Source organism: Falco rusticolus, chromosome 4 (genome assembly GCF_015220075.1).
Source record: "Falco rusticolus isolate bFalRus1 chromosome 4, bFalRus1.pri, whole genome shotgun sequence".
Classification (NCBI taxonomy): Eukaryota; Metazoa; Chordata; class Aves; order Falconiformes; family Falconidae; genus Falco; species Falco rusticolus.
Window position 1 is genome coordinate 45,338,689 of NC_051190.1, and position 26,728 is coordinate 45,365,416.

The following is a 26,728-nucleotide window of genomic DNA, read 5'->3' on the forward strand; positions in this document are numbered from 1 at the left end:
GGTCACAGAGACACAGGAGGTGGGATCCCCTTCCTCTGCACACCCAGAGCTGATGTAAGCAGCCACCTCAAGATAGCTCCAGGCACGATGGGGGTGGCAGGAGAGGTGACACCTCCTTCTCCAGCCTGGTGTGCGCAGCAGCTCCTCTGGCAAGAAAACCAGAGCTTGTGGATGGGCAGATCTTCAGCGGCCCCTTACAATAGTTTTCTTTAGTAAAGATGACGTCAAACTTGGGTTGATTTTAAAGGTGCAGATAACAAATTTAGCATTCCTATTTTTTTTTTTTTTTGCTTGACTTTCAGGAATGTTAGAATGGAGCAGACTGGGGGTTCCTTTTGTCTGTATAGGACAGTCACCTTCACCCTGCAAATGTCTGTCCACCTCCTGAGGAGAAAAGCGTTAGAGCTAGACCTGTTTCGTGATCTATGGGATGAATATTCCTCACTGCTTGAATTTGGGCCATGAGCCAGATGACAGAATTGATCAAGACTTTGTGTGTTAGTTGGGACAGCTGCCCTGGTGCTGCAGGAATGAGTCCCGCAAGGCCTAGTTCTATACTGACAGCAAGATGCAAAATTCTGTAATTTGTTGAAAATTTCAGTATTTTCCATTAGTTTTATATTTTCAATGCAATATTTTCAACTTTAAGAAATTAAATGGAATTGTCCTTGAACATGGAAAACAGTTCTTTGGGCTGAACTGTTCACCTCGGTTCTTTGGCAGGGATGGATGTGTCCCGACAGAACAATCCCATCTCTTCCATTCCAGCAAAATATCACCTGTTCCTTTCACCAGGCCCATTGCACACGGCCGATCCCAGCCGCGCAACACGCAGGCTGTAGTTCTGGCAGCAATGGCGGCGGGAGTGTGGCCTGGCCCAGGGCTGGCCTGGCCCGTGGCAGTGGCTGCTCCCGGCCTGGCGCGGGGCCGGTTTGGGCCACCGGGCCCGTTCAACGCCCATGCCCGCCCGCGCGTCGTGTCCGTGGGGCTGCGCAAGGCAAATGGCTCCGGCACCCGGCCTGTGCGAGCCGGGGTGGGCCGAGGCCCGGCTGGGCCTGGGCCGGGTGCGAGGCCTCCCACCGCACCGCTCCCGCTCTGGCCCGGTCCCTGCCCTCCGGTACCGACCCCGAGGCCCCGCCGGGCCCCTCCCGTGTCGCTGGGGGCGCCGCCGGCCGGGGGCGCCGCGTAAGGGCTCCCCGCGGGGTCGCGGCCTCCGGGCCCTGCAGGCACCGCCCGCCCCGCAGGGGCCGCCCTCCCCGCCCGCCTCTATGGTCACGGCGGGAGATAGAGCGCCCCGGGCCCCGCGCCGGAAGGGGCCCTGTCCCAGCCTTCCGTGCGCGCTCCTCCTTTCCGGCGCCATCGCGGAGTGGCTGGGGAGGGCTGTACCCCGCGTCCATCCGCGTCCATCGGCGGCGGCACCGAGCGCTCGCTGCCCGCAGCCATGGCCATCCGCTACCCCATGGCCGTGGGCCTCAACAAGGGCTACAAGGTGACGAAGAACGTGTCCAAGCCCAGGCAGTGCCGCCGGCGCGGGGTGAGTGCGAGGCGGGCGGGGGTCGGGGCGGGGGAGCTGCGCTGCCGCTCGGTTCCTTCTCAGCTCGCTGCGGGGAAGCGGGTGTGGGGCGGGGGCCACTTGCTGTCGGCCCCTTCACCGTCCGGCCGCCGGGCTGAAGCGGGGGCGCCGGCTGCCCGGGGCGGGGGGTGCCGGCAGCAGCAGTGGGGCCTGAGCGCGTCGTTCCGGTGGGCCGCGGGCCTGGCCCTCGGGGTGCGGGGGTGCTGAGCACCGCAGCGGCCGGCACCGGCAGCAAACCCGCGGGCAGCTCAGCGTCTTATGCGTCGGGGGTTTGGGTGGTGGAAAGTGTTTGATCGGTGAGGTCGGGTGCGGGGTGAAACGGCGGGGGGTGGGAGAACGCAGCAGAGCAGCCTGCGATGGAAGAACAAGATAAATGCAGTTCAACCCCGGCTTAAACTTAATTAGCAGTGAAATTGCAAATAGGCTACGACTTCTGCAGCCCCTCCTAGGCTGCTTTTCGGGGTGAGTGCAGGCGGCACCCACCAACCTGCCCACCACTGTTGGGAGTTAAGCAGGTTCAGTGAGTGTGTTAACATGAGATCGGCGCAGTGCGCATCTTTTATCCCACGGATTCAGTGCTGCATTCAGATGGGGTGGTTGAGATGTGTAGTAACGCAAACCTTCCGTAGCTAACGGTCCTGCTTTCTCTAAAAACCGTAGTGCGTGCAAAGGTGCAAAATACCCAGCGCTGTGTCTGAAATGAAAAGAGATGGGCACATTGGGCTCGCTGCTGCGTAGTGCTGCCAGAGGATTGTACTTCCCTGGGACGTGCTATAGCATAAGCGGGTTTTGGGGCCTTAGCCCAGAGGTTGCCCAGCCCATTGTGGTCTGGTCTGAGTAAACTCGCAGTTGGATTCATTGTGATCCATGTGTTCTTTCCCCGCCTTTCCCTCTCCTCTAGCGCCTGACCAAACACACCAAGTTTGTGCGAGACATGATCAGGGAAGTCTGTGGCTTCGCACCCTATGAGAGACGTGCTATGGAATTGCTGAAAGTTTCCAAAGATAAACGTGCTCTGAAGTTCATTAAGAAACGGGTAGGTCAACCTGACATCCTGGTGAGGATGGCAAAAACTCGGCTATACTTAATTTTTTGCTTTCTGCCCTTCCCTAAGGATGTTTTGCTGCTTAATTCATTCTCTTACTTTGTCAGTTGTGTGGGAAGCTACTGGTCCAAGGGAGTGGAGGGAATGCCCCTTGGGTTGGGGGGGGAGAGCGGGAGTGGATGTAAAGGCACTTTGCTAAGAAGGCCCAGAGCTACAGGACTCTGGACGTGCCTTGCTCTTTTTGCATTATTAAAATCTGGCGTGGGGGAAGAGGAAAGCAGCACCATGGAGGCTGAGTCCCATTAACTGGATGATTTGAAGTGGTGTTCATTGAGGGCAGCTATGAGCTGAAAGCAACTTCTGCCTTGTCCCACATAATTGAGTAGAAGTACTACTGAGGTGCAATGGCAAGTAGTTTCTGGCTGGCGAGTTAAAGCAGATGGAGTTTGAGCCCATGTTTCCCAGGACTTTACCATCCTGCCTGCTTTTTGAGTGAAGCAGTTGTCAGTGAATGCCTGGAGCAGCCAGAAGTGTCCTCTGTTCTCCGCTGGGATGAATGCTGACTGCTGCTCTCTCCCCTGCAGGTTGGCACTCACATCCGGGCCAAGCGAAAGCGGGAAGAACTCAGTAACGTCCTGGCAGCCATGAGGAAAGCTGCTGCAAAGAAGGATTGAGTTGTACAGCCTGTAACTCAATAAAGTCCTTTCCCACACACGCAGTGTAGTAACTGTTGATGGTGCATCTGCCTCAGCCTGTGAGAACAGGGTGCTCCTGGGGATGCCGAGGGACTCAGGATGCTGACAAGGCTCTCTTCTGCCACAATCCAGACCTTGCACTGCTGTTTTATTTTGCCTGCAGCTGGACATGGTGATACTGGAGTTACTTGTACTGGTCTGTGATAGATTCTGGAGGGGGAAGCCTCCTCCCTGACACCTTGCGGAGCTGGCCTTTCTCAGGCTGTGGATGGCTCTGCAGTAGCTAAAGCTGTGACACCTGCCACCTCACAGTCTGGCTCCAGACCTAGGTGGTGGCAGGAGAGAAGTCGGTGGATGAAATTTGCTGTTGAAAATAGCAGCAACATGGCAGCCATTCCCCAGGGCGCTTCTGTTCCTTGGTGCAGCTTTTCTTGCTTATGCATTTCCCCTTGTACCCTCCCTTTATGCCCTACTGTCTGCTGTGTTAGCAACTCGGGAGGAAGAATTACACTTGGTGAGAGCTGAATTTCAGCAGGATCATTCTTCATTCTTAAGGGCTACCTTGCTGTGAGAGGACAAGTGCTGTTCTTCCTGCACAAAGAAATATATTTCAACTAGGCTTCATGTAACTACTCTCACCCTTTTCAAATTCAGTTTTTCTAGCATTCACTGTAAAAACAATACTCAAGTTCTCTGGCCCAAGCCTATATTTATTGATCTACAACAGTCCTGCTAAGACATTTAATTACTTTCTTCACTCAGGGAACATAACACAGCTGCTGCAGTGGCAAAGACAGTCTATGGTGTGGTGCAGTGCTAACTGCTGGTACTGAGCACGTTGATCTTTTGTCCAGGCCTGCTCGCTCCTTAAGCCTGGAGTAGTGATTTAATCTGGAGAACCATGTCCCTTGGCAGCTATACGTGTGTCCTAGAATTTCAGAGTCTTCCCTCCAGCCTATCACAGGCTTATAATGAGCCTAGTCCTTAGGCAAAATGTCAATTTTATTTGAAATACTTAATGTGGCTCATAATTCAGTAGTAAAGAGGGAGAAATACTTTATTCTAGCAAAGCCGTAATTCATTTTGGCAGCTGCGCAGCAGCAATAGCTCCATGTCCCACTTCAAGATTGCCCCTCGGTCACCCCATTTCTGGGCAGGGGCTGAGCATTTGGGGACAGACCACCTTCCAGCCACGTTGAACATCATCCTCCAGTGGCATCCAGCTTTGAAAATGCTATATCAAATACCTCTTTGTAGTGCTCAACAAAATGCACTTCTAGTCCTTCTGTAATGAATCCAGCAAGGTCATAATAATCCTTTTTATTCTCCGATGGCAGAATGATGCAGTTAACGCCTGCTCTCTTGGCCTGTGGGGAAAAGTTACATGGTCTGTTCAGACCTAGAAATCCATCAATCCACTAGAAACACACTCCCCCCTTTGCAGAAAGCAAGAACTGTTATTGAGGTGCACGACTGGGCTTCGCTCTGTTCTTTGGAGAGCAGCAAGGGCATTACTTAACAGATGTCATCACTAGGGATGGATTGTGGTTGAGATCTCCCCAAGCCCCCAAAACACACAGTCTCCAGTCCCACCTTCTCAGCTGCAGGGACAGCTGAAGGGGAGGTATTTTAGTAAGACTATATCAGCACACTGAGGGATTGTTTAGAACAATTCATACTATTTTACAGAGTTTTAGAAGTCTGTTCCAACTATAAACCCTAGAATCAAAAGAAGAATTAGACGCAGCGTATCAGACATTAATAGGTGCGACCCAGAGCACCATTCTACAGAACCTTTTGATACGGACATTGCACTGGAAGGAGACAGAAAGTGGGGCCAGCTCATCCAGTGGCAGGTTGTACCCACTCAATTTATCCTGCATTTATCTATGCGGCCACTCATCAGCACCACAGGCGTCCCTATCACATGTTTGTCCTCTGTAATGACTACCACAAAACAAAATGCAAAATAACCTATTTTAAAGTACATGAGGAAAAGGAATCATGTTGCACAAGGCCGTAACCCAGACAGATTTAGGGACAGAACGCTGATGTGAAGCCCCAGCTCGACAGGCTACTGGAAGAGCTAATACCATTCTCGAGACAAAAAAACATGTGATGCAAGGCTGATGTAGGCTGGAGCTGTGCAGATGAAAAGTATGGAAAGAAATTCAATGCTTGGAAAAGAGTTCTGAAAACTGCAAAGGGTTAAAACCAAAAATGCAAGCACCACTATAAATCTAGTATTTGCAAGAGCGCTTCAGAGAACTCTGTCTTTATGGCTTACTGAAAAAAGGAAAAAAAAAGGATTAAGTAACTTGGTTATGATGTACAAAGAAACTTCACAGGGGAAAATGCAAGACACTAGAAGTAAGTTCCTTCTGTCTAAACCAGAAAAAATGCAGGGATATCGACATGAAATTTTAAGTCAGACCCAGCACAGCTTATTGGACCATACCAGTCTGTGACAGACAGCTTTAACAGCCATATAGATGATCCCTTCCACCCTTAATTACACCAGCCTAGTAACAAGAAACACAGATGCTCTGGCACAAAGCCTGGGGTTCCACCTCCCTCCTCTCAGCTAGAGACACAGGCAAGTGTCCCTGTTCCCCCAGCAGGCTTCTCCACAGCAACCCTGGCTCACCACCTCCCCCACCCCAGGAGCGATCGCTGTGGTTGTCCCAGTCACCGCTGAGCCCAGGCCAGGGCTCTCTCCCACAGATGATGCATGGAGACAAGAGAAGAGCTCTTACCGCAATAGTCTTCTCCTTGATTCCACCAACAGGAAGAATTTTTCCAGTTAATGACACCTCTCCCGTCATCGCCACGTTCTGCCTCACCGGGCAATTCATGGCCAGCGATAGCAAAGCTGTTACTATAGTACACCCTGCACTTGGTCCATCTTTTGGTGTTGCTCCCTGTTTAAAAAAACAACACCCATAAACCTCCAGCCTTTAGCTCATTTAGAGTAGCAAAGCCCAACATCATCTTTATCATTGCTGTTTTAACATGGCCCCAATTTCACGGGGTTCCACAAAGGTTTTTGCAAAAGTGTCACTGATGGGATCCTGCTATTTGAATTGGCTGACCTACTAACAACTGCGTCAGTCCTCACCTTATTCATGAGGAACAATCCATGAGTCTACAGTCTGGGTTCTGGCCTGATGCTACCACAATACTCATTGGGCTCAGAACTTTGAATATGCAACATGAGCAAAAAACAGAGCATGAGCGCTTTGAAGCTTTTTGTTGACCTAAGCCAACCATAAGAACAAGTAACAGAGGTCAGCATCACAAAGGAAGAGAACATCAAGAGTCACAAAATAGTGGAGGACAACACTGAAAATCATTCAAGTCAGAAAAGATCATTCCGTTTAGAAAGCCCAACAAAATCCAGACCTAAACTAGCAACAGTCCAGATTTATCTGAGATCAAACAGATTGTTGAGGTAAGAGCAGAAGAAATGAACGCTTGAGAGGGAGTAGAGGCAGAGATAGTGCCTGTTGTTTTCTGATTCTCCAGGAAAGGAGCACAGAGGTAACTACCAAGTACCTGGACAGACACAGAGCAAGCTGCAACAAGGGGACTGTGGACTAGGTTAAAGTATGCAATAGTTCAGAAGCAAAGCATGGGCACAATCATAATACAAAACCTGTCTTCAGTAAAGCACCTGCCCAAAGCGTGTTACACAGTGTGTGAGCCCTTCTGAGCATTGCAGGGATTTATTTTCAGAAGCAGACACCGGAAAAATGCAACCACTGACATTATATGGACTAGAAGCCATGGCACAGAGACCATGGGTAGTATTTGCAATTATGTGTGAATGACCCAAAGCCTTTATGAAGGCGTGGTAACACAGAGACCTGAACTTTGGTTTCCTTGTAGCTGCTGCATACAAGCTTTTATCCAGATCACTCATCTCTATGCCATGGTTTCTCTACCTCACAACAGGGCCCACAGCTACAACAAGTCTAGGGTTCCTTACAGTATTATCCAAGCCCCTGTATTCTCACCACGTGCTTGCTGCAGAAAGGAACACAAACACAGCTCATAAGAATGCTTTCACAGGGTCCTGAGGAAAATGTCTTCTTTTCTAGGTTTTACTGCTGCAAGAGGGCATTCTGCACAACATACGGACAAAGTACTTCCAGCTTCATGTCTAGGGGAGCAAACCAGCCTAGCTGCCATGCGTGCTCTGTGAATTCTGCATCAGTTTACCTCTGGCACATGCAAGTGGATATGGGAAGACATGAGAAAGTCATTGCTGGGGTCCTTCTGCATCAGAAAGGCTCTCGCAAATGTGTAAGCTATTCTGGCACTCTCTTTCATTACATCTCCCAGTTGCCCTGTGACTTCAAGGGACCCATCCTTGTTCTCCTTGTCTTTGGGTCGCCTCAGGGACGTTTCAACAAACAGAGTGGAACCTCCTAAGAAAGAAAAAGGAAAACAACATCCTGAGGAAAGTTAAAGGAAAAATCGAACCACAAGGTTTTGGTGATGCAGGAGCAATGTCAGGAATTTGGAACTAGGGCTCTCTGATGAGACACTAGCGCTTGGGTAAAAAGCGGCTGAGAACTGTTCTCCAAATCTCTTCAGGAAGGCTAGCTAGAAATCTCAACAGCACTGCACCAAAAGCCTCCTTTCATTGCTTCTTTGGACTTCACACTCCATCAACATAGACACAACCCCTATTTCCTGGAAATAACCAGTTCTTGTAACTGTTTCAGGCTCTTTGTAGCCAAAAAGTAACAGGAGCTCATAGCACAATACACTTCTGGCCAGTTCAGCTTCCCAGCGTCAGATACCGCTTCACCTTCTCCACCATACTGATAATTTCCCTCTGAACTACTTCAATTCCACCCAAGGTCAGTTAGAGTATGCAGGAGTCGTATCCTTTGCTGTGTGCTGTATTTCCACACTGCAGTGCACATAGGCCCCCAAGTTACTAGGGGCATAATCCAGTGGATGGCAACTAGCCAACTGCACCCACCCTGACAGTGTGCTAGAATACCTGTATCTGCTCTTGCCACTGAAAGCCAAAATCAGCAGTGCAACACCACTGAAAAGATCTGGCATGCCTCAGCTGTGCCTTGAAGTCAGAATGGCACCTCCTGCTTTTAAGGAAGCAGAGGAGGTCTTGTGCTCTCTGGAAAGGCTTGTGGTTTTAGTCACTGCTGTTCCTAATGTATGTGGTTCGTATGGGATGTGGAGCATAAATATGCTACCCTGAAGCTAAAATGAGCCTGGGTGGGGAAGTAAGCAAGGGTCCCTTCTTCAGGGAAGAAGTAGTCAGGATCTAAAGGGCCACAGAAGTTAAATTTTACTGGTGCCAGTAGAATAACTTCACTGGACTCAGTAGGGAAAATTCAGTTTGACTATCCCATTCAATTTTTGAAAATGTTACAGAAATGTAGACATGAACCCAGAAGTCATTTTGTCTCACCCATAGCTGTCCAGGCCAGACCCATCACCACGCCTGGAGGAGTGGTTTCATACATGCGATCCACAGTGAAGATGGGCTTTCCCACAAAGTCCTGCAGGTTTTCAGGTGTTACTTGAACCATCTCTGCTTCTCCACTCACAATTTTATAGGCAGATTTCCTCAATACCTGAGTGAGACAGTCATTTGTTTCTGTAGAAAAAGCTGCGAAGGCTGAAGCACAGTGGTCACAGTTCCACAGAACTTTCCCTCACCTTTTCTACTTGTTTCTGCAGATTCCTGACCCCGCTCTCTCTGCAGTACTGCTTGATGAGAACAGTCAGGACATCCGATGTGATTTTGGCTTTGTTTTCATCCAAGCCACACAGAACTCGTGCTTGAGGGACCAAGTACCTCTGAAAGAAATAATCCCCCATGTCCTTCTGTTAGTGTTTGTGACAAAAGCCTGGTGGTTCCAATTCACCCAGCTTCATTCCGCTATTAGCTCAATGCCATTTTCTGGAGTTCACAGCCTGTAGAACACCGCAGTTGAAGTAACTGGGTGTTCAGATCAGAGGAACTCCATCAAAAATGCCATGTGCCTAATTTTTTTTGGAAACAGCTGGATGTAAGCTGGAATCTGCCAAAACCGTTTTATCAGAGAGAACTCACAGTGCATCATCAGTGGTTTCTCTTACCTCTGCAATTGCAAGTTTCTCTTCTGCTACGTATCCTGATACATTGATCACTTCCATTCTATCCCGCAGTGGCTCTGGAATGGTTTCCGTTACGTTGGCAGTACAAATAAAAAGTACCTGGAAGTATTACAAGTTCCTATTAACATTTTCATTAACCTGCTGCTTTAGTCCAAGCAATAGTTCCTTGGTTCTGCGTTTCCCTGTCTGAAGGGCTGCAGCAGGATTACCTTCTCTGTGGAATCTAGTTTTTATTACAGGAAAAGTTCTGGATTTTAGAACTATGTAGTAGGGCATTCCCTACCCCCAAAGCAAATGTTCAGAAATACACACAGCACAAACTGGGAAATCGTAATGGTCTGATATGGAGCAGGAAGCTATTTGCCTGGGAAGACCTAGATCTCACTTTAAATTATTTCTACCTTCTATGAAGTTATCACAGAAGTGACAAAATTATGTATACGTATTTTTAATCCATCACCTCTGCAATTAATGTAAGCCATACAAAAATGCAATAGTGGGCAAAGACGACCAATTTCAAAAGCCTAAGAGCAGCATGAGGCCATATCACTTGACAGCAACTCTGCCAGTCACTACATGGAAGAAAAACTCCTGCTTTTTCTAGCCAAGACCACGTATCTTTGTGTCCATAGCTCTACATGGAGCTGAGACTATAGGACATATGGTGGTGATTGTATTAACCTTAATTACACTTTGGTTAAAGCCAGCTCCTGAAGAGACAGCCCTATACCACTCACGTCTCAATCCCATCTGGCTGACTTTCCAACTGGCTCAAACGTCAGCATCTTTTCAACAGGAAATCCCTGCACTGATACACGTTCATACATTCCAGCTCTACAATCTCTGCAGAAGACAGAAATACCTTTGATAAATCCACAGGAACGTCAAGGTAATGATCCAAGAAATTAGAGTTCTGTTCTGGGTCCAACAGCTCCAGAAGGGCTGAGGATGGATCCCCTTGATATCCTCTTCCAATTTTATCCACCTATGGGAGAAAAACTTCAGATGTTCCAAGAAGTTTCTCACCACAGTAAATTCTTATGCAGGTTCTTTCAAAGCTGCATCTGAAAATCTTCATGTGTTTGTTCATAAACAGCCACTCCCAGTCTACCGGTTTTCTGTGCATTCACCCAAGTCCCTGCTATCCTACTGCGTGAGCATGACATACCTGACAAGACACAGGAATTTAACAGTGTTGTAGAGAAGCACTATGAAACCTCAGGGACTGTGCATACAAACAAAAGCCAGTGCATTGTCATGGATTAGTGGGCTACTACTCATTAAGCTAAGCTATAGTCACAGACCACAATATTTATTCCACAGTGGGATGACTACAGGGTGCTAGTTTATACCATTTCCCGACTACGTAAGCTAAGACACTCCTTGCTCTGCCCAGGGTGCAAAGTCCTATACACAGCCACGCATCACAGCCCAGCCAGTGACCTTTGCTGCTTTCACAGAATCATAGGCTGATTGAGGCTGGTAGGGACTTCTCAAAGTCACCTTGTCCAACCCCACTGCTCAAGCTGGGCCACCTAGAGCCGGCTGCCCAGGACCACATCCAAGGTTGTTGTTTCTTTCAACATCACTCATGTCCTCAGAAGGAGGGATCACAACAGGGCCACTCTCCACAGCTTTTTCTCCCTAAAGAGTAGTATTAACTAGACAGGCATAATGCAACTTGCTCCTACAGCCAACGCAAGGCTCCTCACCACCACCATTTATGCACCATAACCTAAAGGTTTTCACTACCCTTCAAATCAAGATACTCGTTGGTTACATTACACTGCAACTCATTACCCAGTTTCTTGGTCCCCCATACCATTCCCAAGACACCTGCTGCTGTTTTTTCCAAGGCACGGCACACAAGGAGGCTAGAGAGACCTTTAGTCCGTTCTGAACCTGCTATTATATCCTGTCCTTATCTGCTTTTCTACAAAGCAGTAGGTTGGTAGCCCTGACTCATTTATTCTCAAATTGGACCACAAATTGACTGTAAGCACTGCACCTTATTCCTTACAGTTTTGCTTTAGATCTGCTGAGAGACTCACTCTTTCTAATAATCACATCGGCAATAGTGGTTTTGTGCACAATGTTGTACCTACACCTAGGTAGGGAATGTGAAAGCTACTGAAGCCTCTGAGTATCCAGCCAGCTCCATCAGGATCCTCGCGATCCAAACAGCTGCAATTTAATGAGAAGGGCACAACTGAAGCACTAAAGTTGAAGTCTGTTATAAGAAGAGAAAACGAAGAGTCTAAGAAGTCACCCAAAGAACTTGAGAGCCCAGCCTCATTTAAATAAAAAAACCCCACAACCCTGGGTTTTTTAAGAGTCACTGCTTCACCTTTCCTATTGGGGTCAAGAACTGATGTATGTTTTTAAGAGCAAAAACTAGAAGACACAGATACATCACCTCATCAATCAGTATAAGTGGATTCTCTGTCTTGGTCTTCTTCAGACACTGGATGATTTTTCCTGGCATTGCTCCAACATACGTCCTCCTGTTTTACCAGAGACTGTATTTAGGGAACCATTGTAAAGTACAGCACACATCACACAACACAGCATGCAACTAGTCTGTCTCTAGTAGAGATCAGATGTGAATTTTGGCAGAGTACTCCTGGACTGCAGTTTTTATCTTTAGTTTTAACCATTTTATATTAGAGGGAAACAAAGAAGTAAGGCTGAGAACAAGAGATTTCTGAATAGTGACTTCTTGGTTTGGGGGTAAAGGAATGTTAGAAAAGGGAATACTTCATTCCCTCACTTGATAGGGACAAAAAAGGAAGATCAGTGTAAATCAAAAGATACTCTGAAGGAACAAACTACTAACAGCAAAACACAGTCTTTCTGCTAGAGGGAACTGGCATCCAGGAACATACAGAAGCAGAGCAAGAGGGTAACAACAGAGTGAATGCCAAGAGACACAGAGTCGAGAACATCCTGAAAAGTATGTCAAATATTTCTCTCAGCTTCTGTATCATAAAGGGCAGGACCTCACAGGTTCCATTCACACTGTAGAACAACTCTCACTTGTTTGAAAACACTGTAGTTTTGGGTGTACGTGGAAGGAAAATAAACCTGTGTCAGGGTTGGATCTACTGATTTTTGTATTCACATCTTCTTGTTCTCCCCATGAATATTCTTGTTCCCAAGCTTTCCTCATGCAGCACCTCCCTCCTGATTATTCAGAAACGAAGTCTGTCAGACCTGAACATGTGCATGACCTGGTAAAACTGTCACTGTTCTCTAGTGCTGGCATTTATAGACAGACACAAATTAGCATTTGGTACCAGTCCAATGCTTCTGGGTAGCTCAGACAACTTTTCAATGATGTCCCACAAGCCTACACAAGTACAGGGAGTACTGCAAGTACTGCACTTCAGAGACATGAAGACGATTATGTTCCAGACTCCGCCCTTTGCTATCAACTCCTGTCAGCAAGGGCTGGCAGAAGAGGGATGAAAATTACACACATCGGCAACCTCAGTCAGGCTCCTATTCTGACAATGTTAGTAAAAACTGCTGGATAGAGAAACTGCTCAAGTTACACTGACCTGTGTCCTTTTATTTCTGCTACATCAGTCATCCCTCCAACACTGAAGCGGAAGTACTCTCTGTTTAGGGCTCTGGCAATGGAGCGGGCAATGCTTGTTTTGCCAACCCCAGGGGGGCCATAAAAACACAGGATCTTCCCCTGGGTGGATCCTCGCAGCTGACTGACTGCTATAAATTCCTGCAGAACAGATGAAGCACCAGTAGTAAACAGAGGGCAAGTGCAGCAACACCAAAACATATTTGCTATCAGACCAAGCAATGATTACAAAATAAGCATCATACACAAAACGGGTCCTCAAAGGAGTTGGGGAGGGCAAGGGGAGAAGCTAAGGATACCGGTGCACCTCTTCTCTCTCTGGTTATTTACACATTTGGTTGTCCCTGGGTTTTGTGCTCTGTACTCATCTCACCGGGAGAAGCAGTCTCTCTCTTCTCTGTCTTCGAGTGGGAAGACTTCTAGTTCTCCTCCCCTCTTCCCTAGTCTCACCTGAGTCTCTCAAACTACATGTGAACATCTCCTACTATACTACTACTTCTTTGCTAGGTGAAACTTGCATCTTTTCACGCTCCTACGCTAGGCAACCCTGAAATAACACTCAGCAGTTGAGAAATCAAACACATCACAGTTCAGATCTGAAGTCTCAACTGCTGATACGCTTACAGTGGATAAATCACTGTGCGAGCAGGCAGAGAGATGTGGCTCCCCTGTAACAGGCCAGCTATTTAGCAAAGCCTTGATTTCCTCTCCCTACAGCACTGAACTCCACAGCAATACTATACAAAGACAACAGCACCAATCTAAGTAGGGCTCACATCTGTGTAGATATTTCTCAGTACCTTAAAATCATCAACCTTGCTTGCACTGCTACAGCTGGGGAATCTCCTCTGCATGGAATGAATCACATCAATAATCAAAGCCACTGACCTGTATCATGCAACTCAAATCTATTTCTGTGTAAAGGCTGGGCCTAGTCAGTATGAGTAGTGCTGAACAAGCAACATAAGAGACTCACACTCCAAAGGGGTTATCTGCTTGCAAGTGTGCAACAACAGGCTTACCATAAACCATTCAAAATAATAAGTCAGATAGCAGCATTTAGTCACAGGCCTTGGGCACTACTAGGGAAAGAAGCCCCCTGTGGCTTGGTAGCAAAGAGGTACTTCACAACCTTTATCTTCTTCTAGAAGAGACTGGAGCAAAGCAATTTAATAAAAGCAAAATCCCAGCATGCCTAAGAATTTACTATTCATTATATAGATGATATTGTACTGTTAACTTAGGAGATGCCTGTATGGCTTCTGTGCACATCAATTACTGAGGTGGCTTAAGTACCATCAGCACTGTCCCCAAGGTAGCACAAAGCTCTGCTATATACAACACGAGGGAACGGTAAGAGAAACAGCCTCACTACACACTTGGGAAGGAAACGGCCAAGCCGAAGGCTAGCTACACTCAAAGGCTTCACCAAACCAAAGCTCTCACTGCGATTCGTTAATGCAAAGTCAGGATCTGCACCTGTCCCCCCTCTGCTGGGCACCTTCACTCACTTGCCCAGCATGACACAAACCCTGCCAGCAGTGGGATTGTCTTTCACTGCTTGAATGTGTTGGCTGGCTACACAGAGGAGCCTATTACTGTCCCCTGGGAAGGAAGGCAGCTCCCACAGCAAGTTGCTGAAGTTGTTGCAAGCTGCTGCAAGTATCTGCTCTTACCTAAAACAGCTTCCCTAACCACAGCAAGCACAGGCAAGGAAAAAGTGACAGATTTCTGGAAAAAGGCAACACTGAAAACCACCCTGTCTGCTTATTATGAGGGTTGTATTGCACAGACCGTAAACTCTTCAGTATCCAGTGCGACTCTGGGGATAGGTAAAGGTTGTGAGGAAAACACACATCTTAGCTAACTTCTCCCCCTCTTAGTTTTAGAGTTATGAGTAGAAGTACAGCGTGTTTTGGAAAGGCAGTAGCTTTGCCAGTCAAGTGGAACCAGTTTAACAGTGTCTGAACAAACCGATTAAAATCCAGAGACTGCTTCCCTTGGACACTTACTTGCTCAGCATTCAGCAGCAAAACAGCATATTGCAATTCAAAATCAGAATATGACCTTCATTGCCACAAGTAATTAAACATTAACTGATCACCAGAATACTCTGTTCTTTTATGTAGTTTTCTGTTTCATCCATGAATTAACACAAATTCAATGGAGAGCTGCAATCTGAAACACATCCAAAATGTCTGATGCTAAGCAGAGCGTAAAATGGGACACACTGCCTATTCCTGCCTTACCAGAATTCGCTTCTTGACATCATCCATTCCATAATGATCCTCCTCCAGAACTGCTCGGGCTCTGGTCAGCTCCAGGTTCTCCTCACTACACTTACCCCACGGGATGGATGTCAGCCAGTCCAAGTAGTTCCGTGTAACACTGACAGAAACACACAAGTGAGAGTGATTTCACAACAACCAGCTCATGGCTTCCTCCACTGCCTTCCAAAATAACCTCATCCAGAACAAGTGGGATATAAACTACTTATGGAAGGCAGACTACGAAAAGAGCACCATCATCTGGGTAGTCATTGCTAACCTTCCACTGTGGTCTTCATTCCCTTGTCTCTTCCACCCCCTCCCCCCCTAAATCAAAGCTTTTTTTGGCAGCTTTTGCTTTCCTGAGACAAAGAACCTTCAATGCACTATGCAAAGACCTAGATTTCTGCACATAAACTCCCTGTATGATTTTTTGGGGTGGGGCTGGTTCCTGTCTGAAGGTCAGGATTGTTTGTAAACTCCAGATTACTGTCAACTGTTTGGATCAAGTCACAAAAAGATAGAAAACCAGTTTTCTCCATCTCCCCAGTGGACCAAGACAATGTAATGAAGAAAGGTTCCTAGCTCAGAAGCAAGGAAAAACAGCTGGAGGTACAACAGGACAGAGAAAGATTTAAGGCTGAGAGATAAGAATGTTAATGTGGAAGCTAATGGTAGAGATCATCAGTTTAAACAGACTGCTATTGAGGAGAACACAAGTGTGTAAAAGCAGCATGCATCTGTTCTAAAACTCCACACACTCAGATCTGGGATTCAAATGTACAGCAAGGGCTGCAAGATGCAGTAAATATTACTCTTATTTAAATATTACTATTGTGTGCAGTCACAAACACAGGGAAGTGCAGCCTCCCCATGCTTGCCTGGCTGGTCCCAAGATTTACTCTACGGAAAGTGACACACCAACAGAGCCTTGGCGTTTTTCTCCAAGTACTTCCTTCGCAAACTTGCTATCCCTGTTACTACTCTAAGGGAAAGGCAAAAGTACTATGCTAGCTGTGAAGGCCAGGGTGTCTTTCCTAGCCTCCTCCCTCCACTTCCCAGTACATGACTATCAAGAAGATGTTTCTCATCCAAATGACACACCTGCCCTCAACACACAGTCTTTTACTGCACAAAAGATACTTTGTTTTAGAAGCAAAGACCCAAAACGTTAAAGTGCTGATGAGTAGTATACTGACTGGTGTATGGTATAGCGCGCTCCGCCTCTGAACAGACAAGAAGTGTTCACAGCAAGCTCAGTTTCTGACAATCCGCGTTGGATTATGTGGTAAAAGCTATTCACTCCTTTGCAGTTCCAACCCTGCCCCAACACTTCAGGGACCACCTGAGGCAGCTCTGCCAATGTCACGTGTTAACAGCTAGCTTCTCTGCTCTCACATCTAATGAAAACACCCAAGTACCAGACAAGAGCCAAAATTAAGGGCTGAAGGAATCACTGCACATTTCATGAGGGGAAACAAACTGCACGGTTCATATCCACAGAATTACGCTGCAAGAGAAAACCTAAAACGATCAAAAGAGGTAATCGACTGTAAAACACAGGAGATCTAGAGAACAATCCTATAGCTAGGATGTGATCATATGCTGCATTCAGGGAAAACAATTATGACAAAAGAGGAAAGAAACTCTTAAGGTAAAAGCTTCACAGAATTGTATTGATTTCTCTCACTCTCCCAGCTAACCCTGACAGCAGAGGACGCAGGCATGCACTCACTTGAATTCTGAGGAGTGATTATCCAGCAAGCCCAACTTGTTCAACTCTTCATCAATCACATCCATGACATGCTTTGGCACTACCAGCTCCTTTAGTCGCTCACGGAATTTCTCTTCTATAGCATCCTTGTCCTCTTTTTCCAGACCCAGCTCTTTCTTAATGATTTTCAATTGCTCTTGGAGAAGATATTTGCGATGTGTTTGCTTGATCTTCTCCTCAACCTAGACAAAGCAACAGATACAGTAACCATTTCAGTTTTGGTACAACCCGTCAAACATCAAATGCTTCCAAATGCTTCTCAGTTACGACCTTCTCAGCAACTGAAAATATGACTTGGAAATCATTTGCAGCATGTCCTAATGTAAAAAGTAACTCTATGACATACTCCAACTCCCTCCACCTCTCGGTGGCCTCCACCGACCATGGTTCAGTACTTCAGTGTTTTGTTTATGCTGAGGAGACCAAAAGCTGGGCAGAGTAAGCCACCAAATAAAGGGGAATAACCACTTCTCTTGACCTGCTGTCTACACAACCGCAAATAGAGCCCAGTACGCAGTCGGCCCTCCTTGCCACAAGGACAGGCTGCTAATTCATGGTCAGCTTCCCGTACATCGGGGCCTCAAGGTCCTTTTCTGCAAAGCTATTTTCTAACCAGCTGGCACCCAGCCTGTCCTGTTGCACAGCATTATTTCAACCCAGGTGTGGGACTATGGATTTCTCTTTGCTGAACTGCAGGATGTTCCTACTGCCCCCCATTCACATGAATTTTAAAAGCCCCAATTATTGGGAGTTAATAAACCCAGGAACTTTTGACTCAGTATACACAAATTGTACTTCATATATTCAGTTACCATTTTGATGCAGGTATCAAATTCTGATTAAAATTTACAGCAGTGAGGAACTACTGCAGTTCATAGTGGTTAGCAGAGAGTCTTTTAAAATAACATTGCACTACTTACACTATTATGTGCTATATACAGTATTATGCTGTATATTTTTACACAGATGCTTGGTAAACTGCAGGCCTCCAGGATTTGCCTGCTTGCATGAAATTACAACTTGGACACAACTTAACAGCAGATGCCATAGCCTCACATCTTGTTGCTTTTACAATATGCATGAAAAAAACCAATTTCTAACAGAAAAGAATATAAAATCTTAACTCTAAATTAACCTCCCTTTAGAATGCGTACTATTGCCTTGCTTTAAAATTCTTCGCTGGCCGTGCTAACCATCACAATGGTGGACATGATACAAATACATACAAGGTATGTGTTACTTGAAAAACTCACCTCCCTTCCAAGACGCTGCTGAAGTTTGCTCAGCTCATATTCCTTCTTGAGAAGGGAAAGGGCTTTGTAAAGCCGTTTGGGAATCTGGAAAAGATAGGCACAAAATGAATTTTCAGACACAATACTCTTATCAACTCCCAGTGAGAAAGAGAGAATAAAAAGCTCCAACAGGTTGTCTGGGAGAACTCTCCAGCACTGTAGGTGTGGAGACAAACTGTGTAGTGATTCCACAGCACACAACCAATGCGCGAAAGAAAATTATTTGCTACCAAAGATATAGCGCATCACAGCCTCTTTCCCTTAAGGCAATATAACTTACTATATCCTTCAACAGGAACTTAGTCACTGATATTAACATCTCATCAAACATACCACTGAAGTCTCTGTACTGAGGCTGGTAAAGAAACTATGACATAACAGACATACTTTTGATTCAGTTAGCATAGCTTCAGTCAAAAGCTTCATCTTACACTGGTTTCTTCCAAGATGTCTTGAAGTTCGTGTGACTCTGCCCCTGTTAGCGCTGCACCCATGTCACTCAGATAGATAGGGTTATCTACCACACGCTGTCCTGCCTGCATCATCTGAAGTACGGACTCTCTGAAAAAATGGTAATAAAACCCAAAACACTTTGTAAAATTTTACATTCATAAGGAAGTATCCTTACAGAGCTATTTATTTGCTACAGAAGAGTAAAGGCATGAAACAGCTCAGTTTCATAGAAAAATAACTCATTTTGTAAAAATCTGACTAAGCCAATACGCAGTATCAAACACATAAATCACTCAATAAAGGGAAAGGTCACCAATATATAAACCCAAATGTATGAAATGTTCTCTTAACAGTTACTTAAAAATTTTGTGTGCCAGTATGCCAAGACTTACTATGCTCATGTTACATGGATCAGACAACGATACTTATTGCAGTGAGCTTCACTCAGACCCAGATCACCTGCCACAGGTCTTATCATCCTACCTCGTATTGAAGTTTCACATCAGGTTTTCAAAACTTGCCCTGTTTCCCGCAACCGATGATAAAAGCTCACATCCCACAACAAAAGACTAGGTGACAATTCAGCAAATATCTCTTCTTCATTACAGCAAAAGGACAAGTGCAATAGAAAATCACAGCGTACTCCAGCCTGAGAACACGCTGTTCTCAGAGTAGGGCAGCATGGGGAAGACATACCTGTACAAGGGGTTCAAGGCAATGATGTCCCGGATTGTTTTGACAATTTCTGCAGTAAGCGCCTATAAACACAATAAAACTTCAATCAACAAAAAGACTGGAAAAGGACAGACAAGGCCTCAGTACAACTATGACACTTCCCAACCCCTCCAACACAGGAGCACAGAAATACAGCCCCTGGCCACCCGCTGCAGCGGTGCGCTGTAATGGTACTTGGTGTCAGGGCAGTTATTCCTCCTGGGAGGAAGGAAAGGCAAGAAGGGCTATAGGCTGGCTTTCTGCACGCACGAAACTTAAACTGGTTTTTGGCCAGAAGATATGATCAGGTTGACCACTCAAGTCACCTCAGAGCAAAGACTCAGTTTGATAGAGGATATTACAAAGATTTAAGCACAGCCCAACCTCTTTGTTCAGCAACTTTCTGAAGTGACCAGTTCTAAGGAATTGAGCTGTTGTAATAAAAAATTAATTATTTTCATACAATCCCCTACTAGAGTGACTGTGAGGAAGAGGAACTGGTTTCTGAAGCCTGAAATTGGATCTTGATTTTAGAACTCTTCCTTTTAAGCAAGAAACGTAGATGCAACACTACAGGACAAAACCAGGCTTGTATGAATAATTCACTCACTTTAACCTCTTCTGTGATCTGAAAATCTTCATGAACCACATTCTCTACTTCTACCATGAGAACTTCCTGAGATGAAGTAGCTACAGGATCCAGTACCACTTCCACAGCTTGGTCCTTTGCTCCAGGCTCTTCTTCAGCCTCTTTCTTAGAGCGCTTCTGTTTCCTTCTAATTTTCTGTTTGTTCTCAGGCTCCTCTGGCTCAACCTCTAGTTGCTTGTTTATACGAATCCTGAAAGCCCAAAGAAACCACCTACAATCAATACCCCTCTGTTATAACATGTTTTCAGCTCTTCTGCATGAAAGAGTCTAAGCTGTATTTTGAGTAAACTAAAATTTCAAACTTTGACAAAGGTGACTGACTGTATGTGTTTTGACAAGATTTAGCTTTTAGTTCATTTTGTCAAAATAAGGCTTGATTTAGTAAAACAGTAATAATCAAGCAGTAGATACCGACAGCACTCCCTACGTAAATTTACAGTAAGTTGTCATACAAAAAAATTAACTGACCACAGAATTAACTTATTGGTGTGTGAATGAGACGCCAAGGACAGCTGACAGCACCTTTATCATAAATTGTGTTAGCTTCATCCAGCTGCAGAACCACAAAACCCGATTTCTAATGATTACAATAAAAATAATCCAAATAACATTGGTGAACATACACATGCACACAAGATATTTTCTTCAGTATCACAGACTGACTTCTCAGTGACAAGCTGCAGCACAGGAACAGAACTGTTAAAAAGGCATCATTGTTACTATGTCTGCTCAAGAGTTACTTTCCCTAGCTACATGAGCCAACAAATCTGATGTGGACCCATACCCTCTTCTTGTCTCTCTTGAAAAGCAAGTTCCCTGCTTCAATTTAATTCTGAATATAATGTTTCGTGTTTTCAGTCTTCTGATTCTCAACAATCAGTCTGTCTGCTTTAAACCACATCTGCTGCATTATCTACTGTAGTGCTAAATATTACATACCATGTGTATAATGGACCTTTAAGTCATTCCATGTCCAGACATTTGAAATTTTAGTCTATTACACAAAGAGATTTCCTAGATTATGATCTTGAAAGAGATCAAACCCACAATATATTCCACAACAAAGTTAATTGAGTATTAATCCCGCAAAGGGACAGGCTAGATCACATGGCATAATCACCTTCCAAAAAATTAGCTTCCCTGTTACTGCTCTTAAACTTCTCAATTTTGCCTGCTTTGCATACAACTTCACATTGGACGTTTTTAATATGGATTATGACCTACAGTTCTCCAGAAAGGGATCAAAATCTTACCCTCTCCACTCGCTTAAAAGGTTTCCCCACCAAAGATGAGTGCTAGACAAACACTCAGGAACTGCAACAGCCTTTGACAAAGTCGTCCTACTAGTCTGTGAACACAGAGTCCAGAAAAACCCTTGCGGTGTAACAGACTCCCAGCTCATGGGAGAACTGCCATTAAATGCAGGGTGTAAGTCTTATTTTCCATGTGATTTCCTTTAAAAAGTAAGACCTCCTCAGCTACTCTGCCTGCCTGCCACTAGCAACTTCTGACTAACTTTGACTACTCTTGTCAACAGAATGGAGTCACAGAAAATTAAGTTCCAAAACATTTTCTGGACAGTGGGGCTGCTGGTGGGCAGAATCAGTTGCTGGGTAGAACGTCCCCTTGCAGGGCAACCCAAACAGTCTGGCAGCAGCCAGCTGGCCAGTCAGGGTGTAAATAGCTCTAGACTGACTACAGAAGCTGCTGCCCTGGCCCAGAAGGCACGCTAGAAGATGTACGGGGAGAGCTAAGGGAGGGATTTAGAAATGAGAGGATCCACGCTTGCAGGACACCACATTTCATTATTTTGGGCTGCTGACAAGAGTTTTCTCTTCTATATTTTTCCCTGTAAATGGAGGAAGCTTCTCAGATCGATATCCAGTGTGGTTCCTACAGACATAACTGACCAGTGGTGTCTCAATCAAATAAAGAACAATTCCCAACACCTTCCAAGTCATAGGGAATATTTCTATTCCAAGTAAACCAAAACCAATAGCTGCCTATGTCCAAAATCTAATCAAACAAGGTTGTGCGTTGATAATGCAGCAGAGGTCCAAGACTTCATTTGGAAAGATGCTGACCTGCAAACTCACGCAAATTCAGCTTTGAGAAGTAGTGCCCGTTCTTTGCTGTCCCGAACAAACGCAACTGAAGTAAAGTGAGTGGGACGAAAAAGCAATGCTTCAAAGCAAACCCCACCCTGAATCTGTCTCCCTCGCCATGTTTCTGTCCTTGTGCTTCCCTTTCTAATGGAAATTAATTATTCGACACTTTTAAACCCACAATTTTATACTCTCTTAGCTCAAAATACTTGGCACAAATAGCTAAACCTATACTCCCAACACTAATCCTATTTTCTTCAGTTCTAGGACAAGATTATGTAGACGACATAATTACAGTTCTGGACCACTTTTTTTCCCCTCTTTTTCCCCCCTTTTTTTTAATGCAAAAATATTGGCTTAAATTAGTTCCAGAGGATTTTTTTCACCATTGCTAAATTTTGCTGTGCTTGTCAAAGAAACTGCTAAACTTCAACTTAATGAATATTTGCTTGCATCACATTACAATTTATATGAGAATGATATGCTCTAGCTCTTCCTTTCTGTGGCTAATCTGTTGCATCTCTAACAGTACACAGAATACCGGGGCTGGAGCATCAGAGCACTATCAGGGTATGTTGTGGTAACAAAGCAAAAGCTTGCTGTATACAAGTTGTGCATGAAAATGCATGTATGTGGTGAACATTAAATAAAGGGATGTATCTATTTATAAAGAAGTCTGGTGAGATGCAGTGGAAGTACAAGTAATCACCTTCGGTGTCCCATGACTATCATACGCAACTTGTCTCCAAGGTCCTGCATTTCATGAATCTGTACAAAGGTTCCCATCTGGTAGATTTCATTCAGATCCTCCACCACATCAGATTCATTGCTATTAAGGAAAAAAAATTGGAGTAGATACTCAGAATCTTGAGAAAGCAGGCAAGATTAAAAAAGAAAGAATAATCACTGGTTGCAGAACTTTAAACAGGATTCAGGAGCAAAGACATTTAATTTTATCCTCACTGTAACCACCATGTAGCCCCGTTCCAAATCACTCAACTACGTGGATGGTTCACTCCCCTCCCAAATAATAGCAGCCTTTTCACAGAATAGTAGAATGGTTTGGGTTGGACAGAACCTTAAAGACCATCTCGTCCCAACGCCCTGCCACGGGCAGGAACACCTCCACCAGCCCAGGCTGCTCCAAGCCCCATCACACCTGGCCTTGAACACTCTCAGGGACGGGGCACCCATAGCTGCTCTGGGCAGCCTGTGCCAGTGCCTCGCCACCCTCACAGGGAAGCAAGACCCAAACTCCTAGCAGTGCTGGCGGTGGCAATGAAAACTGTCAGAGTAAGAGGATGGTCTGAGCCTATACACAATTTCTCTAACACTATCCAAGGCTGTGAATTTCAGATCATAGCTTTTATATAAATGCAGTCTAGTTGTGGAAATAGCTATTTTTAAATTTTTCAAAAGCGCCAGAGAAATGACTTACTTGTCATCCTTTTTAAGGAAAACACCAGCATAAGGCTGGGCAAGACGAACCTTCCTCCTCAGCAGCTCAACCAGCTTCTTATTTTTTACCTAGGATAACAATACGTATGAAATCAGAAGTGGATTTTCTGTAAGCTTTGCACCCTCAGTGTAAGGCCAGGCATAGTGAAACCCTATGACTGAATTATGAAGTCTAATCTCAGATTCTTCTAGTCTTGCCCACATTAGGGGACAGGGGATGTTGAAGAGTATTAGAGAAACATGAAATCTAAGTATTTAAAACAAGTCACCAAGTACACAGGACAAGCTCAAAGGCAGCGGAAGAAACCAGGCCTAATCGGTTACGAGCAAGAGGCTTCTCATTCACTTGAAGACGACTTTCTAAAAGCTTCTGTTGCTATCACTGTTCCCTTCCCCTTCCATACCTGTATGTTCCAGCTGTCCACTCCTACTGGAGGGCCACTCCAATCTTCCCCATCAACTGCCTGAATTCTTCTCACCCACCTAGCTTAAACAGTCTTCTCCAAAGCCCCCTAATTTCAATTTCTCTCCTACACCCACCAGCCTACCCAAGTCCCTGCTTTGAGACCCAGCCAGTATTCCTATTTTACTTTCTTACGCCTCTCTGCTCTCTGGATGCCACACATCTGTCCCTGGCAGATCTCCCAGCGCCACTGTAGTTGTTATCCCAGCAGGCTGAAGCCTCAGTGACCAAGAAAATACCTCCTTGTGAATTGTGCTGTTGCATAAAGTCACAGTGCTGACCACTGAGTGTTTTTTCAAAGTGATGGACATAAGCTGCAGTGCTCAGTGCTCTGGACAATAACCACCGTGGTCTGGACAGAGCAGCATAAGCAATACCACTGCTGTTGACCTATTTTAAATTTGGCATACCTATTTTAATTTTGTACAATATCTAGGAAAACTATTCTTGCCAGTGCCACAGACATTAACAGAAAGAAGAACATTCATAATGCCATATTCACTGTAGAGACTTCACGTTGTCAGGAAATAAATGTCAACACAATGAATTTGTGGTGTAAGAGACAGTATTTAACAATTATCTTAATATAAGACACTGGTGACCTATGCATTGAAATTAATGACTTGTAAATAAAGGTGTCACATGATTCCGTGCCTAAAGATCATAATAATATATAATCTTCTCCTTCCCCCAACACATCTATAAAGACACTAAAAGTTGCACATATTAGATTTGGACACGCAGAAAATCGCTACAGTAGGAATAACATTATGATAAATAACACTACAGGAACAGGGAAATATTGATTCTTGTTAACTCCAAAATTGGATTGGTAAAATGTTAGCAAGGTGCAAAAATATGAGTGCTTGTTCCAGAACAGTTGCGTTTCAGGAGGAAAAAGTATTTCTGGGCCTGAAAGCTCAAGTGATGTATCAAAGATCGAGTTGAAGGCTCTTCAAAATACATGGGAGGTGAAGAGGAGAAAGGCCACACTCTGATGTTGTGAGTTGTGAGACCACCAGCGCCCAGCACCCAGCACCCTCTCCCAGAGGAGCTTCCCCTCGCAGCTCAGTCCCTGCCTGGGCAGCTGCTGCTCGGGGCACGGCCAGGCTTGTGCAGCCAGACCACGGGCACCTTCACTCAGCCCCCGGCAATGGGACACGGCGGGATGGCAGCGGGGCGGCGGCGGGATGGCAGCGGGGCGGCGACTCGGGAAGAGGAGCTGCGCCGGCCACCGGGCAGATCTCCCAGCACCACCACAGCTGTTATCCCAGCAGGCTGAAGCTGCTTTCAACTTCACGGGGAGCAGCGCGACCGCCTGACGCAACACTCCTGAAACCCAAAGCCCGCACCCATCCCCAAAGAACCACGATTCCCGTGCGGGCAGGCGATGTAGCTGGGAATACACAAGAAGCAGCAGAGGGCGGCCCTGAGGGGAGCAGCGGCCCGGCCCTGCCGGAGCCTGAGGGGAGGCTCAGCGCGGCCCCGGCCGGCCGCCCCCAGGCCCGGGGCCGCCGTGTCCCTCAGGGTCCTCGGCCAAGGCCCCGCGCACCCCGCCGCCAGCCCCGGGCTCCCCTCACCTCGATGATCTTGATGAAGCGCGGGAAGACGGGGTTACGCGTCACGGCGATGAGAGGGACGTTGGGGAAATGCTCCGGGACGAGCAGCGGCGCCAGCGCCGTCATGACCGGCCCTGCCCCGCCCGCCTCCGCCCCGCCGCCGCCGTCCTCGCCGCCGCCGCCACCGCCGCCGCCGCCCTCCTGCGGGTCGCCCCCCGCCAGACCGCCGGCGCTGCGCTGCTGCCATGGCGGGCCAGTGCTGAAGGCGAGGCGGGCCGGCGGCGCGGAGCCCAGCGGAGCCGCGGAGGAGGCTGCCGGCAGGAGGCGGCGCCGCGCGGGCCCCAGCAACGCCGGCCGCCAGCGCCCGCACAGCCGCAAGCAGCGGGCGGCCGCCATGCTGCCGGTGCGCGCCCACCGCCCCTTCCGCCGCCCGCCCCGCCCCCCCGCCCCGCGCAGGCGCCGCGAGCCCCGGGCCGGGCGGCGCGTGGCAGCGCGCACGTCTTCCCGCGCTCCACTGAGGGGATTCCTCGCCGGCGCCGCTGGGCCTCAGTCCCGGGCGGCGGCAGGGCGGCGGGGCCCGATGCGGGGAGCGGACAGGGAGCGGGGAAAGGGGGGTTAGGCGGGGGGGTCCCGTGGGTGCGCCTTTGGCCGCTGCCCCGGCCTTTTCCTCCGCGCCAAGCCCTCAGTGCTCTCCTGGAGCTGGTTGCCCGGGACGGCTTGTGATACCTCATGGAGACCGCTCAGCCTTTCTGGGCACGCGGTGCCAGGCACCCTCTCCGTAAAAAAGCCTTGTGTTACGACAGAAGCTCCCGTGATGGGGTTTGTGCCCTTTGCCTTTTGTCCTGTCACCGGGCACCATTGAAAAGAGCTAGGCCCCATTGCCTTTACACCCTCCTGTTCTGCGGAATTAAACTCAATAACTCTGGATAGGTTATAAAGCAGGTA

At 46.8% G+C, this 26,728-nt stretch overlaps 2 protein-coding genes across 2 annotated transcripts; one reads left to right on the forward strand and one right to left on the reverse strand.

The window, feature by feature from the left end:
- The first annotated feature begins 1,322 nt into the window (after positions 1-1,322).
- Positions 1,323-3,332, forward strand: RPL36 (ribosomal protein L36). The gene is made up of 3 exons (XM_037384729.1): positions 1,323-1,534; positions 2,475-2,609; positions 3,203-3,332. The coding sequence occupies exons 1-3, from the start codon at positions 1,442-1,444 to the stop codon at positions 3,290-3,292; spliced, it is 318 nt and encodes a 105-aa protein (XP_037240626.1). The 5' UTR covers positions 1,323-1,441; the 3' UTR covers positions 3,293-3,332.
- A 673-nt stretch (positions 3,333-4,005) lies between these two features.
- LONP1 (lon peptidase 1, mitochondrial) lies at positions 4,006-25,952 on the reverse strand. The gene is made up of 18 exons (XM_037384728.1): positions 25,805-25,952; positions 23,742-23,830; positions 23,013-23,132; positions 20,160-20,388; positions 19,532-19,593; positions 18,814-18,943; positions 18,344-18,427; positions 17,052-17,272; positions 15,299-15,437; positions 13,012-13,190; positions 11,868-11,955; positions 10,314-10,436; positions 9,434-9,550; positions 9,011-9,151; positions 8,760-8,925; positions 7,535-7,743; positions 6,070-6,234; positions 4,006-4,680 (listed from the first exon to the last, which is right to left on the reverse strand). Exons 1-18 carry the CDS (start codon positions 25,907-25,909, stop codon positions 4,516-4,518), a joined length of 2,532 nt encoding a protein of 843 aa, XP_037240625.1. The 5' UTR covers positions 25,910-25,952; the 3' UTR covers positions 4,006-4,515.
- Between the last annotated feature and the right edge of the window lie 776 nt (positions 25,953-26,728).